Source organism: Candidozyma haemuli, assembly GCF_002926055.2.
Source record: "Candidozyma haemuli strain B11899 chromosome Unknown C_2014730914, whole genome shotgun sequence".
Classification (NCBI taxonomy): domain Eukaryota; kingdom Fungi; phylum Ascomycota; class Pichiomycetes; order Serinales; family Metschnikowiaceae; genus Candidozyma; species Candidozyma haemuli.
This window is the reverse complement of record NW_020289904.1, coordinates 888,091-903,161: the sequence shown is the minus strand read 5'-3', so window position 1 is coordinate 903,161 and position 15,071 is coordinate 888,091. Positions and strand designations below refer to the sequence as shown.

The window sequence follows — 15,071 nt, the reverse complement described above, 5'->3', positions numbered from 1 at the left end:
TGGGCGTGGCACGACCTGTGACAGATAGGAGGGCAAGCAGAGATAAACCGACACCTGGCAGAAATTTATAGAAAGTGTTACAGAGAGGAAAATACAGTAACTGTAAATATGGCTTTTGTTGGTTTTACCAATTTCCACCATTCATTGGTTATATGTGGAACACTAAGCGTCTGTGAGCCCTGAAGAGTGGGTGCAAAAAAAAAAAAAAGCGAACAAGGTACACGCCACCGCAATCGAGCCAGGCGACAGGGACAGGGGGAAAGGTGATGATATGGAGAAGAAGGGGAATGTTCCGGGACGGGTTTTTGGATATGAAATGGTGAACTTACGACATTTCTGGGTATTTGTATACTTTGTAATTTTTATATTTTTGTGGTGGTGTATTTTTAACATGGGTGTGTTGTTTCTGTGATTGGACTGATTGCCGTAAACAGGTTCGCATAATTAATGCGTTTTTGGCAGGTGATGATTTAAGACACTGTGGAAGGCCCAAAAGATGGATGTTCCAGGGAAGTAGTAAAAAAAAAAGGAAAAAAAGGAAAAAAGACAAAGAAAAATGGAAGTAACAAAAATCAAAGAAAATGATCACTTACAATGCAAAAGCAACACTCATCAACCTAACCATCTCCCCTTGTGCTCTTTTTTCGATTACGAGGCGTCCTGTTTAAGTCTTTGTGCCTTGCTCGCTGGATTGCGCTAGCATCATGGTGGACCCTAGATAGACTTTCGTCACCATTCGTACTTTCGAAGCATTGCTATGGCCATTTAAGAAATATGAGGCAACAACGTGCGTTTTTGGCTAGATTAGGGTACGATTTTGGGGAATATTATTCTATGGTTTTTGCTGTTTGCGGCGATATGTGGCCGCCTAGCAAGCGTATGTGAGCCGATAAACGGACAGACGTACTGATCTCACCAGATACCCGACGCAGGCTGGATATGGCCTGGGTGAGTCCCAAAACGGGACCGGCCAGGGGCCACATGGAGCACCTTATATGTAGCGTCATTTCATTTGGGTATATGGTTCTACAGATGGGATGCATAGGGTTTGGGCTACTTGGTGATGAGATGGAAGGTGGAGGTGGCAGGTGGCAGGTGGCAGGTGGCAGGTATGGAGGTGGCTCGAGGAAAGGACTGGACGTGTCGGGAAAGGAAGTTGGAACGCTTGGATGGCGACATCTAGACTTTGGATCAAGTTCCAAGGTTTGTCTTGATGTAACTTTGAGTATGCTTTGATGGCGTTGGTCTTGGGTACTAGACATTTGTGTAATGCCGAGTCGGCATCAACCAAAATGTGATTTCTTTCTGTTGTCACTTTTTCATCCTTTGTTCTTTTCACTTATTTCCTAACACGTCTTCTTCATCTTCTTCCTCTTGCCTCTCCTTCTCCTGGCTCTCTGTTCACCCATGTCATCTTTCTACAGGGTAACTTTCCAGATCGTTGTATTTTGTATAAAGAGCTAAACAGACCAGCTCGGGTATCACTCGAACATGCAACAAATATGTACAAGCACAAGCAAAGCCCACACTGGAATGGAAAGTGTAATAGGGGGCTGTCCGATTATTTCAACTTCTTCTTTGGTCTCAACTGGTTAGTGTGACCGCACTTTCTCTTTCTGCAGTTGGTGGCTCTTGGTGGCAATCTGGCGTAACACTTACGGCAGATGGACTTCTCGCAGTTGTACTTGGAAGCCAAGGCTTTCAACGATGGTTCAATCATGGCGTACTTGTAAGTATGAAAGAGGGAAAGGGAAAGGAACTGAAAGTTTTTTGTCGATAGCGTAGGAAAAAAATTTCGCGGCTGGTGCAAAGGTGTGAGCTGCCTTTGGCCAAAGTGCGTGCCGGCTTTCCCCCATAGTTAAGCTTTGGTTCATGACATCACGTGTGTGCTCCAAGCGCGAGGGCTCGAGCCCCAATTATATGCCTCCACCTGGCGCCATCACCTAGTTGGAAAGTAGTATGGAAGGTTTTGGGATGATGTGAAACGTATTTTGCTTGGATGGCAATTAAGGGTTGGTTTTTTAGTTGAGTAAAGGAAGAACAGAAACATGGGTATAGAGTAGTGGACGGGTGTGGATGCTGGGTTCTTCTGTTTCTGTAGGTGCTCATTATGAACATCCAAGGCTGGCTCAGCTTATAGAGAATACCAAGTATCATCTATGGTAGACCACTACTTAAGGTGTGAAATGATATATGCTCATTGCCTATTCCGCAGCCACTTCATTAATGGAACGATGTCATATTAACATTGACCAACCACTCAGAACTTAACAGTGGAGCATAGTAGAGCTTGAGAATATCGTTTGCCATGTAGATAGTGTAGCTGAGAATGGATGGCTCAGTATGGAGAGTTCCATTCACTCAATACGAAACGACCGCCCCAGATACTTAGAATTACTTGGCGACGAAAATAGATTACAGTAAGAAGCAAAAAATAGCATAATCTAATAAGTATGATACTGGTAGTCCTTCCAGTAAATGCTTCACCACCTTGACTATGTACCACTGATGCTGGTGCTAGTAACTACTGTGGTGTACGGGTGTCTACATCTCAAGTTGATAGCCAGCAACATACTCAATAGTATTGTAAGCTAGTTTCACGCAAAACAAGCCATCTACTGCGACATTTGTGTTCGTCATGAGCGATCCACAAGATGACAGCAAGAAAGAGGAAGCTCTCTCACAAGATGTGGAGATGATTGATGCTGAGACAGCCAATCCCACGCTACAGTCTGAGACAGTTCCAGGTCCAGATGCACCAAACACAGAAGTCCATGAAGCCCCACAAGAGAACATAGAAGCAGTGCAAGAGGTGTATTCTGAGCAAGTTGACACAGCTGTATCGTCTGAACAACCACAAGAGCAGCAACCCATTTCAGTATCGTCTGAGACAAACACACAACAGCCTTCGCAACCAGAACTTCAAGTCGAGGAGATAACTGATGAGCCTGAAGTCATTGCAGATGAGCCAGAAGTGGTTGAAACTCCAGCAATTACTGTTAGCTCAACCGAAAATGTTCAGGAGAATGAACCCCAAGCCATAGAGCCCCAGGTGGAGGAGCCTCCAGCAGAAGAAGCCAAGCCAGAGGAGCCTCAGGTCCAGGAACCTCGTATTGAGGATGCTCCAGCAGAAGATGCTCCAGTTGAAGAAGCTCCAATTGATGAACCTCAGACTGATCAGCCTCAAGAAGAACAGCCAGACCTCCAAAAGCCAACGGAAACGCTTGAACCTGACGCTCCCGAGAACATGGACGAAGACCAAGATCCTAACACTTCGGTCACTTTGAATCCACCAAGTTCAGCTCAGAACTTTGCCACCCCACTGAAGTCTCTTCCTGCCCTCAAGGACATTGAACCTATCACTACTCCGAAAGCATTCAATGTTGCTAAAGATGATGAGGGCGTTCGCAGTTCGCCAGTGGCTGAACAAAGATCAGCTAATCTTGCCGAGTTGGCCGAGCAAGATGATGTGCTTGACCACACAGCCAACGATACTTTTGCATCTGCCGTCATGGACACCAACGCCAATGATGACCCTATTCCCGAAACCGGAAACAAGTCGGATACCGATCTAGAACCCGTTGCATCTTTCCTTGGATTGGATACTTCCACGCTCTCTAAGTTGCCGTCATTAATAATATCGAAGCTTGTGAGTAAGACCCAGCAATTCCATGGTCTTCAGTCAGAACTTTCCTTCTTTAAGCTTAATCAGGAGCAATTCAGTCAAGTACAACAAAAGAAGTTGGACACATTCCAGAAGAAGATTGAGAAATTGACGGAAACGAATTCGAACATCACTTTGGAGAACGAGGTGCAATACGACGAATTGGTCACACTTAAGGAAACTCTTGAAACTGTTCGTGATGAGAACAGCAGCCTCAAACAAAAAGCATCTCAATCGGAGTCTCAAGTGAAAGAGTGGGAGAATAAGTACAACGAACTTACTACGTCTGGCGAAGCTAGCAATCTCAATCTTAACGAAGCGCTCGACAAGGCTATTAAATCTAATCTTGAGCTGGGCCAGAAGTTGAGTGAGCTTAATAAGGAGCTAAGCGAAGCTGTTAATGAGAAGTTCAACTTCAAGCTTGAGTTAAACAAAGCTAACAACGAACTTGTTTACACGAAGAATCAGAAAGAGTGGTACGAGAAGGAACTTAAATCTCTTCAGGATAGGTACACTAATCTTCTCAAAAAGCACGATGCCGATAGCTTGAAGGACTCGAACCAAATCAGCTCCCTTGCATCAAAGAACGAGACTTTGGCCTCCATCAAAGACTCGCTCCAGTCACAAATCAAAGAGCTTGATTCTAAGCTTGAGGAACAAACTAATAGAGCTTCTGATCTAGAGACGAAACTCGAGGTGCAAAGATCTAAATTTGTAAAGGACAGTTCCCAGAAAGATGATTTGATCGAGCTTATCAATGTTCAGTTGAATGAGAAGACTTCCAGAATCCAGACCTTAGAATCATATGCTGAAGAGCTCAAGAGTTCAACATCCGAATCGATCTCCAATTTGCAGAGAGAGCTTTACGAAAAGGACGATAAGATTGCTCAGACGGAAGAGAAACTCAGGAGAACCGAAGATGCCCTTGATTCCGAACTACACAAGGAGACGGAACTCCCCAAGTTGGGTGCTTCAGCTGAATTGATTATGCAGAATAAGCCCCAAGGTATTTCCTTATCGTCGCTCTACACCGAGTTTAATCATATGAAGAAAGAACTTGTTCTCGAGAAGTCACAGAAAGAAAAGCTTGCTGCTCAGTTACAACACTTCGTTGCAGAGTTAGAGTCCAAGAAGCCTGCTATTGCCTCTTACAGAAACCAAATTCAATTCTACGAGCAATCTCTTAAGGACATGTTAGGAAAGCTCGAGGCTTTGAGACTTGACAAGCTTGACTCTGACAAAGAGACTAATAGATTGAGAACCAGGTTGAGCAATAATGAGTCTGAATTACATTCCTTGAAGCAATTGTCTAAGGATCTTGGAAGGCAGTTGTGCTACTATCTTATTCACTCCAAGGTCAGAGATGGCAACGAGAACCCCTTGACGTCAGAGGAGAGGAAAACAATCGATTTGATTTTGACTAAGAGTGGAAACAAGGACTCGAGCGGCGAGTCAGACACTGATCAGTTGATAACGGAGAGACTTGTTGGCTTTGCATCTATCATCGAAATGCAACAAAAGAATCAAGAGTTACTTGTTGCTGTAAGACTGCTTGGTAAACAACTCGAAGCCAAGGAGCAAGAGTCTGAGGGTCTCGAATCTGCTGCTGTGGAAGAGGCTAGGGAGGCCATTTTGACATTGCAGGGCGAACTTGATAGCGTGAACGTCAGACTTGAAGCTGTCACGAAAGAGAGAGACTTGATCAAGACATTAGGTGATGGAACTTCTCAGAACGGATCGGAGAACAGCAAGGTTGAGGTGAAGCTTCTCAGTGAGGCCAATCAGGAACTCAAGAATAAACTTAAGGAACACGAGGAAGCCCTTAAGACCATCCAATCACAATCAGGTGAGAAGATCAAGTCACTTATGGAGAAGTTGACGCTGTCGAATACCGCCTACGAAGAGGTTCAGACGAAGCTTAGTTCCGCAAAGCATAACGCCGATCTTGCTGAAAACAGATACGAAAGTGCCAAGAAGCTTTTGGACAATTCAAGAAGGGAAGTCGAGAACGGAAGCAGGGAGGTTGCCTTCTGGAAAGAGCAAGCCTCTAAGCAAGAAGACCTTTTAGTCAGAAAGTCTAATGAGCTTCGTGATCTTGAACGGAAACTTGCTGAATCGAGCTCGTCATTTGAAAGCTTGAAGTCAGAGAAGGAAGTCTGGAATGCAATTCAGAAGTCATTGAAGGATGAGGTGAGCCAGCTCAAACGTGACAAGGATCAACTCAATGGTTTTGTTTCCAACTTGCAATCACTTTTCAAGGAGAGAGAACAGTCGAGCTTGGAGTTGTCCAACAGATTATCGCAGAGTATTGAGAACTACCAAGCCTTGCAACAAAAGCTCAGTCAGAAGGAGGAGAAGATTGAAATTCTTTCATCCCAATCAGAGATGGCATTGAAGGCTCAGAACGCTAAATTAGAGCAAGTCAATGAAATTAGTGAGAGATTGGTTGATGCCAAGCAGAAAATCTCCGAGAAAGAAGCTCTCATTAAAAGCTTGCGCGATCAGATCACTAATGCATCTAAGTCTCGTCCAGCACGTCCTGTTGAAGCCAGCACAAATGGAGAAAATGGTGCTGATAATTCCGAGTATGACGATATCAAGTTCGAGTTGAAACAAGCAGAGGCACAAGTGACAGAATTCAGCAATATTGCGAAGGCTGCTGAGGATGCTCTTGTCAAGGCCACTGAATCATTCGACAGCTACAAATCTACTGCTGATGAAAAGCTTGAGGCTGCAGAGAATGAGAAGAAGGCATTGTTGTCGGAGGTTGAATCGCAAAAGAAGGAGATTGACGAGCTTCAGAAGCAGCTGTACAACACCCAGAATGAGCACCTCAACGCTGTTCAAGAGTTAAAGACTAAGTTACATGAGTATTCATTGAAGGCATCCTCATACGACGACTTGAGACAGGAATACGAACAAAAGTTTGCTGCATTGACTGAAGACTTGAAGTCACAATCTCAGATGAATGACGCGTTGGAGAAGAAGTTCCAGAGCAAGTTCGGCGAAGTCGAGACTTTGAACACAGAGCTCGTTACACAGAAGGAGCTCAATCAGACACTCCTTCTGAAGGTTGAGGATCTTACTACCAAGTTAGAGAAGGCCAGCAATGAGTTAGCATCGAAGGAATCTGCTGTTTCTGAAGAGCAGAGCAAGACTGTTGAAGAGCTCGATGCTACCAAGGCCAAGTTGAGTGACTTGCAGTACCAATTCAACCTTACGTTGAACCAACTTGAATTGAACAAATCTGGTGCAAGTCAAGGCGATGAATCAGGCGACGATTTGAAGGAAGTTGTCAACTACTTGCGCCGCGAGAAGGATGTTGCTGAGTCAAAGGCATCACAGTTGACGGAAGAGAAGCAAAGACTCGAAGTTCAAGTCGACTCTATCAATGCTGAGTTGGGTGCCGTGCGCTCTCAATTGAACAGACTTCTGAACACCAAGGTACAATTGGATGATGCCACAAAGGAGCACACACGTCTTCTTGAACAGCTCGAGCAATTGAACATCTTGAGAGAGAGCAACGTTACTTTGAGAAACGAAAATAAGAAGGCTCTTGAGAATGTTGAAAGTTTGCGTAAGGAGGTCGACAACCTTAAATCTTCAGCTCCTGTTGCTGCTCCAGACGCTACTGCCAATGCTGGTGCAACCGACTCATCTGTGTTGGAGCAAGATATTCGTTTGTTGAAGGAGGAGAATGAAAGATTGAAGAACCAATTGGAGAATAACGAAGAAGTGAAGAATCTTTTGGCTAAGTTTGACCTTCTCAAGAACGAGTTTAGATCCAAGCTTATCGCTCACAGGGACAAGAACAGAGAATTGGAGAAGGAGCTTAACGAGTTGAAGTCCACGCACGAGTCCACTACTAAGCAGCTCTCTGAACTCCAGGGCCAACAAGGTAACAACGAGAATTACACTGCGTTGAAGGATCAATTGAACAAGGCTGAGGCCGCCAAGAATGAAGCAGATAAGAAGTTCGAAACTGAAGTCAGTAAACTCAAGGAGCAACACGAGAATGACAAGAGCAAGTTGAGGGCCCAGTTACAATCCCAATTTGATTCTAAGCTTGCTAGCGAGATTTCCAAGGCTAAAGCTCAGCCATCTACTGAGGGCGCCTCGGTCTCTGAGGATGCCATTAAGCAAAGAATCGAACAAGAGCTGCGAGCCAAGACAGATGCTGCTACGAAGGAACTCACCGCTAAATTTGAGAAGGAGTTGGAGACCAAGGTTCAGCAGCGCGTGCAAGAAAGGTTACGTACCGAAGGTGGCAACGCTTCAGACAAGGGAAGAGAGGATCTCACGAAATTCTATGAGAACAGAATCAAACAGCTTAATGACAGCATTGGACAGCGTCTTGAAGAAGAGAAGAAGAAGGCTGAATCTGCAGCTGAGACGAAGTACCAGTTCAAGATCCGTGTGTTGACCAGAAAGCTCGAGAAGCTCGAAGGTAATGAAGGTACAGGTGGTGATGAGGCCACAACTTCTAAAGCACCAAAGCAAGCTCCAGGCAGCGGAAGAAGTACGCCGTCCTTTTCTGGACCACATGGCGAAAACACTTTAAGTGTGATTCAACCCAATGCTGGTGGTAACAGGAATGGTGGTCAACAGGGTCTGAATGTGACATTCCCACATCAGCAACAACAGCAACAGCAGCAGCAGCAGCAGCAGCAGTACGGTCAACAAAAAGGAAACTTCCACCAGGGATCAAACCAAGGAGGTAATACCTTCAACCGCAAGCGTACTTTCCCGCCAAACACTGGCCACTCGTATAAGAGGCCCAGAGATGATAATAAAGAGTAACGAGACTCTGGGCATTTCGCAGCCATGCGATAAGCCTGCATGAGTTACCATGATAAGCTGGAATCTTTACAATCATGGAGCATCGATTTGAGAGAAACAAAAGGTATATGGTTCTTAATTGGGTCTTTCCGGCCTTAAGCTGCCTTTTAACATTATAAATAATTCATCTATAGAAAAATAGTCTATAAAAAATTCGGATAAACTCAGCCTTCGATGCATCGCGAGGTGCGTCAGGTGAGGCTGCTAGTAGAGTATTTTAGCAGCCATTCTGCCCTTTTCATCACCAAACCATACCAACCATTCCTAAAATATAGAAATCACTATGGAGACTCCAGAAGAAGACTGGGAGAGTTTTGAGTCTCTTCGCAAAGCGAAAACAGTGCATCCTATCCAACTTCAACTGATGCTTTCCGATACAAAGCTAGATAGAGTGTTCATGAGAAGAACCAAACTGATACCGCAAAGAGCACACTTGCTGAGCAGTGACAAAGTCGATTCGAGCGACTCACTCGACGTTCATTTCAATCTTGGTGCCGAGGAACTTTCAATCGGCAGCTCAGACTCTGAAGAAGAGTTTCTTCTTATAGACTCCAAGTGGGAAGATGAAAAACCTCAGTCGATCTTTGAAACTTGGGAGAAGTATGTTATTGCCATGCTTGGAGGGTTAGCAGGGTTTTGGTCGTCAATTTCTAGTCCTATATTTGTTCCTGTTCTTTCAGAGATACAGGATGCATTTCACGTTTCTGAGTCTTTGGTGAACATCACCATTGTTGTGTATTCCATTTTCCAAGGAGTGGGACCACTTGTGTTTTCAAACTTGGCAGACTCGGTAGGCAGAAGGCCCATTGTGTTGGCATGTCTTTTGTCTTACATTATAGCGAACTGCCTATTAGCAGTCAATAAGACATTTGCTGGCTTGACAGCGCTAAGATGTGTTCAGGCATTTTGCATTTCCTCCACAATCTCTTTAGGAAGTGGAATCGCCAGCGATATTACCACCAGAGCAGAGAGAGCATCTTTCATTGGACTCACGACTGGTCTTGCACTTCTAGGACAAGCTTTTGGTGCATTTGTAGGAGGAATGATATCTTCAGCCTTTGGATGGAGAGCCATCTTTTGGTTCCTTGCAATGTCGTCTGGATGTACCCTTATTATCATTTTCATGCTTCTCCCTGAAACAGCTGCATCGATAGTAGGCACTCAAGCGAGCGGTCAGCCTACCAAGTTTAGAGGTATTATGGTCGCTCCAGTTATGCGGTTGAAATATTTGGCCAGGAGATTGGATCCAGTGGTATTATATAACAAGAGGGATCCATATGATGATCTTCCTGCCAAACCAAAATTCAACATTCTCAAACCATTGGAAGTGCTCAAGCAGAAGGAAGCCATTTTGGTTTTGATCCCGGCTTCCCTCTGTTATTCGCTTTGGCTCATGATGCTAACGACGCTTTCTCATGCACTTACCAAACAATATGGTTTCTCATTGGATCGTGTTGCCCTTTCTTATATTCCCTGTGGAATAGGAGGACTTCTCGGATCACTCTCAGTGGGAAAACTTCTTGACTATTCGTACCACAAGTACATGATGAACAGTCGCAAGGAAGGCATAACATTCAGTGTTCTAAAATCAAGACTCATTGTTTCCATATTACCATCTGTGTTATGTGTATTGGCAACATTACTCTTTGCTTGGACACTTCACCAAAATGGGCCAGTTTCGCTTGCAATCATTGCATCTTGCGTAATTGCCTATGGAGCAATGTGCTGGTTGACAATATCCAGTACAGTGATTGTGGATTTGAGACCAACGGAAGCATCAGGATCCTGTGCTGTTGTCAACTTAACAAGATGTTGGTGTGCAGCTGTCTTTGTAAGTATTTTGAGTTACATGGAGAATATGGGTATTGGATGGTGCTATACCTTGATGGCAGCGATATGTGGTATTTCAAGTTTATGTGTGGTATACTTGTATAACCATGACGACGAGTAGGGCAGGTTACGGAACTTTATAGATAATCTTAAGCAAAAACACGAACATGCCAGTCATGAACCTTGTTACCCTCATGTTTGACTTCAATCGTCGACTCCTCCTTCTCAGGAAGCAGAATAATGGCGCCATCAACACAGAAACGTCTATTTTCCTGTGGAATGAGGTTTTGACCCTTGATAACGACTTTTTTCCCTTCGGGAACCTCTTGGTACGTAACCTTTGGGTTCTCAATATGCTTGCCATTATCGTAGGCCTCTAACATGATATCAAACAAGTACTTTCCAGAAAGTTCTTCTTCATGCTCATACCCAATTGAAAGAGCATAAAGTGACAGATCATGTACGTTACCTTTAGGCAGAATTCTGAAGCCAGGTTCAAAATTCTGGACTGGCGTGATGACCAAGTATGAAAACGGCCCGTCGGTCTTTCTGGAACCTACCAGGACACTCCCTTCGTACTTCTGAGGTCTATGGAGGTTATTCTGAGCGGCAATTCTGAATCTCTCGTTTCCGTGCTTCCGAAGCTCTTCTGTATCACTGTCTGCAACCAAAGATGCATGGAAAGCCCATGAAAAGACCACAAGAAAGTAGAATTGGGCCGGCGCAGGCGAAATTTCCTCACCACGGAAGAGGTTCTTTGTACCTTCAGGCAACCTGGCCAGGTAAATATTCAACGGCTCCAGAGCCGTATCTTTAGAAGTGAAAAGTTTCTGAAGGGCAGTATGAAGATCATTCAAGCCAAGCGAAAGCGCCAACGCATTACCGGAACCCGTTGGAACTACCACCAAGTCAATGTTACCCTTGTTAGGGTTACCTGCCAATCCATTGACAAATTCGCTTATCGAAGTGTCTCCTCCAAGAATAGCCACAGTGACCTTCTCATCCAGCTTCAACGAACCAGCAAACTCGGTAATGGAGTCTGCAGAGGTCGTTGGGATATACTTATGCTTCAATTGGAGCACTTCATCAAACACTGGTCTTAAAATCTTCGAGTATATGCCATTGGCCTGGCCCTTTCCAGCCTTCACTGAGTCCAAGACGTATAAAGGAGACTTTACGATGGCCAAGTCTTCCTTAGAAACCGGGACAAAGGCTGGTTCTGGATTTTCAGCTTTCTCAATCTTCACACTCCATTCGCCTTCGTTGTTCTCGGCAGATACAGCCAATTGACTGCTGGTTTCGTAGAAAAGAGGTGCCATTATAGTGTGGAGAGTAGACTGTGTAGCAGCCACAATTTGGTGATAAGGAAGATACACTACAGATACTGCGCACTTACATTAGAGGTCCTGAACGATACTAATATGATATGATGTATATGTACAATCGCGTTAGTCGTGATGGCGGGTTGAGGGTTACCTTTGGCCGCCGTAGTTGTTTCTGTTGTAGCTGCCGCCAAAACTGTTGTAGTTGCTGAAACCCTGGTTGCCTTGGTTACCCTGGTTGGCTGGGTATCCTTGGTTACCGTAGCCTTGGTTTTGGAAGCCTTGGTTTTGGTACCCTTGATTTTGGTATCCCTGGTTCCGGTAGCCTTGGTTGTAACCTTGGTTCTGGTTGTAGCCTTGATTCTGGTTGTAGCCTTGGTTACCATAATTGTTGTAACCTTGATTATAGTTGTTTCCCTGGTATCCTTGGTTATAGTTGTTGTATCCCTGGTTAGCGTACCCTTGGTTGTAGTTATTATAGCCCTGGTTGTTGTAATTGTTGTTGTAGTTGTTGTTGTAATTCTGTCCTCTGTTGTTGTAGTTACCTCTGCCTCGGTTGCCTCGGTTACTGTAATTACCTCTGCCTCCACGGCCGCTGCCTCTACCTCCACGGCCTGAATCAGGCTGAGAGCCAATGTGTGAAAGTGCACGGTAGCCACCAACCCTCATACCGTAAGCCATGTATGGCTCCTTGCCTTGAGGACCGGTATTCACATAGTCAGAGACATTCTGGAACCTTGGTCCGTTCCTCTGTCTACCAGTAATAGCAAACTTGTCGTCGTCCGTGAGCACCTTGACGTGAGGAATGTAACCGTTAAGCAACATGGACTTGCCAGGTGTTGACTTAGGGAAGTCGTACCATGACATCAAATATGCTGAGTTCAGAATATGTGGGAGATCACCTTCATTGAGCGGGAACTTCAATTCTCCATCAGCAGAGAATGACAGAACTGGCTTGACAACGCCGGCGAGACCAGTTCTTTGTGCAGCGAATGGTATCGTTTTGTCCTCATCGAAACCTTGAAGGAACTTTTGGTAGTTCTTGTTGGCGCTAGAAATATAGAGCTGAGCCTTCTTGTTGGTGTTTCTCGCCTTCTCCGCATCTGTAAGTAAGTCGTACTTTCCACGAACAGCAGTGAGAAGTCTATGTTCATCGATGAATGGTAACAATGCAATACCTTGCCAACTCATCTTTGCTCCGTTCATATCGATCTTGAAATTCTCAGGGTAGAAATCGATAATCTCACTATCGGGACTCGACATGAGTTCTCTGAACACCTTAGGCAAGGCATGGCCAGAAGCAGCCGGCAAAACAGACATAAGCTGTTCGTAGGGGGTGAATGGCTCGCCTTCAATGAACTTAATTCCTTGACTGCCAAAGATCTCTCCCAAGTCGGTAAAGTCAGCAGCAAATGGAGCATAATGATATGGGTAGTACCATTGCCATGAAGGACAGCCTTGGTAATAGTATAGAAGTACCCATGAGACACCTTCAATGTAAGAGAAGACAAGATCTCTTCTTTGCTGTTCAATCTCTTCCTTGGTTGACAAGCTGAACTTGATCTTGTAGTATCTCTCTCTGTAACCAGGTTCCCACTCTTTAACTTGGTCCACATCAGGGTCATCCTCTGACTCAGTAGTCTCCAACTCACTAGCACTTCTTTTCTTTGGATCTTCTGCTTGACTTGCATCACTCTGCTCGGATGGTTCTTCTGCTGGAGCCTCTCCATTCTTTTGGGCTAGGAGCTTTTTAAGAGCAGCGGCAGCATCAGCATTAGCCATGTTAGCCTTGGTGATAACATCTCTGTTTTGAACAATGTCTTTGTTTGTAAGCTGAGCGTAACCGTCAACAAGCTTACCTGATGTGTCCATGAGTGGCATGTTCATGTCAGCTGTCACAGGGGCCTTTTCTTTACCCTTGGACACTGTTGAAAGATATTGGGCACGCAAACTCTTCTCTTCACTTTGTGCCACCTTTCTTCTCTTATCATTGTTCTGGTATCTTTTTTCGTTTTCATGTCTGCGTCTCAAGATATCGTCCTCTTTATGAGAAAGAGCCCCAAGAAGCTGCTCGACGGCGTCAAGGTTGAGCTTACCGTCACAGGTCAAATAATCAGTTATTCTAGGGGCAATCAGTTTCCAACAGCCGACCAAGATATCAATACCGTTATCACGAACACTCAATGAAGGCAAATGCGGCAAGAAATCATTACCGACGAAGAAACACATGAAGACCCAGTCATCAATAGCTCTCTCAACATCCCACTGCATGCCCATTCTCACCTTAAGCTCGACTTCCAAGTATTCACGAAGCACATTAACGTGAAGCCATAGGAAAGGTTTCTTCGCGTCCTTGGCATCTAATGCTTTCTTTTCCTCGGCTGTCATATTTATCTGGTCGGAATATTTCATGTTTCTTTGGCCTCCGCCCTGGGCAAAGACATCCTCTCTCAAAACTCTGAAATGAGGCTCGTGGGTAGCCAAACCCAAAAAAATAAGATCAGCATCAAGACCGTAAATACAATGTTTAGTGTTTGGATCGTGCAGAGGGTCCAGGCGCTGCGATCTGATAAAGCTCATAAGCTTATGCTCACCTTCACCAGGAACCGTAGCGTCACTGATGATCACCTGCAAATCTTTCCAGCCTGGATCAGAAGCAAGTTTATAAGCGACCCAGTATCTCAAAGCAGCAGCCAAGCCATCCATAAATGGAGTACCAGGAGTAATTGCGTTGGAATCCCATTTCTTCTTACCCTTGATAGAGTCTTCAATGATTTCACCACGGGCTTCAGCATCAGCAATCTGTCTTTCGCGTTCTTCATCATGAATCTTGGCCTCCTGAGCAGCTCTGAATCTTCTGGCTCTCTGCTGGTTCATCTTGGCTCTTGGTGCAACTCCATCAACCGCGATGACAAGTACCTTCCTCGGCCTAGCCATCATCAAAACACGATCTGTATACTTAAAAACGTCCAAAAACATCTCATCTTCTGTTTCAGGAGCCGGTTTATGCTCTGGATGGGAACACGGGTGAACAATACCGTTCATATCCAAATACAAGTTATCTAGTTCTCCATTGGGGTTAGGGTCCAGGTACTGAGGCTCAGTGCCATATTGAGCGTCACCCTCGTCCTCCACCACTGGAGAGATAATCTTAGGGTACTTCCTCGAAAGCCACCTGAAGAGAGCTGGAACACCCATATTAAGTTATGATATTAAGGATGTAGTAGGGTTGGTGATGGAGAAGTTTGCAATACTGGGGACCGAAAAAAGGGCCTAATATATGCAGACCAGTATGGAGTAGGCGAAGAGGAGCTACCAAGAAGACTTCCAGGGAGAGAAAAATAAGAAGAGAAAGTGATAGTATTAGGAAGATGGTTTTCTGGTGGTAAAAAATTGCGTAAATAAATTGCTGTCTT

General features: G+C 44.8%; 3 protein-coding genes across 3 annotated transcripts; 1 reads left to right on the top strand and 2 right to left on the bottom strand. All coding sequences in view use genetic code 12, as the record gives it.

The window, feature by feature from the left end:
• Positions 1–2,638: 2,638 nt before the first annotated feature.
• MLP1 (Mlp1p) lies at positions 2,639–10,454 on the top strand (the record flags this gene model as incomplete). The annotated part of the gene is made up of 2 exons (XM_025485725.1): positions 2,639–8,402; positions 8,779–10,454. The coding sequence occupies 2 exons, from the start codon at positions 2,639–2,641 to the stop codon at positions 10,452–10,454; spliced, it is 7,440 nt and encodes a 2,479-aa protein (XP_025341190.1).
• Positions 10,455–10,482: 28 nt separating this feature from the next.
• CXQ85_002034 (uncharacterized protein) lies at positions 10,483–11,652 on the bottom strand (the record flags this gene model as incomplete). The annotated part of the gene is made up of 1 exon (XM_025485724.1): positions 10,483–11,652. One exon carries the CDS (start codon positions 11,650–11,652, stop codon positions 10,483–10,485), a length of 1,170 nt encoding a protein of 389 aa, XP_025341189.1.
• A 153-nt stretch (positions 11,653–11,805) lies between these two features.
• Positions 11,806–14,853, bottom strand: RAT1 (ssRNA exonuclease; the record flags this gene model as incomplete). Its single annotated transcript, XM_025485723.1, has 1 exon — positions 11,806–14,853. The coding sequence occupies one exon, from the start codon at positions 14,851–14,853 to the stop codon at positions 11,806–11,808; it is 3,048 nt and encodes a 1,015-aa protein (XP_025341188.1).
• Positions 14,854–15,071: the final 218 nt, after the last annotated feature.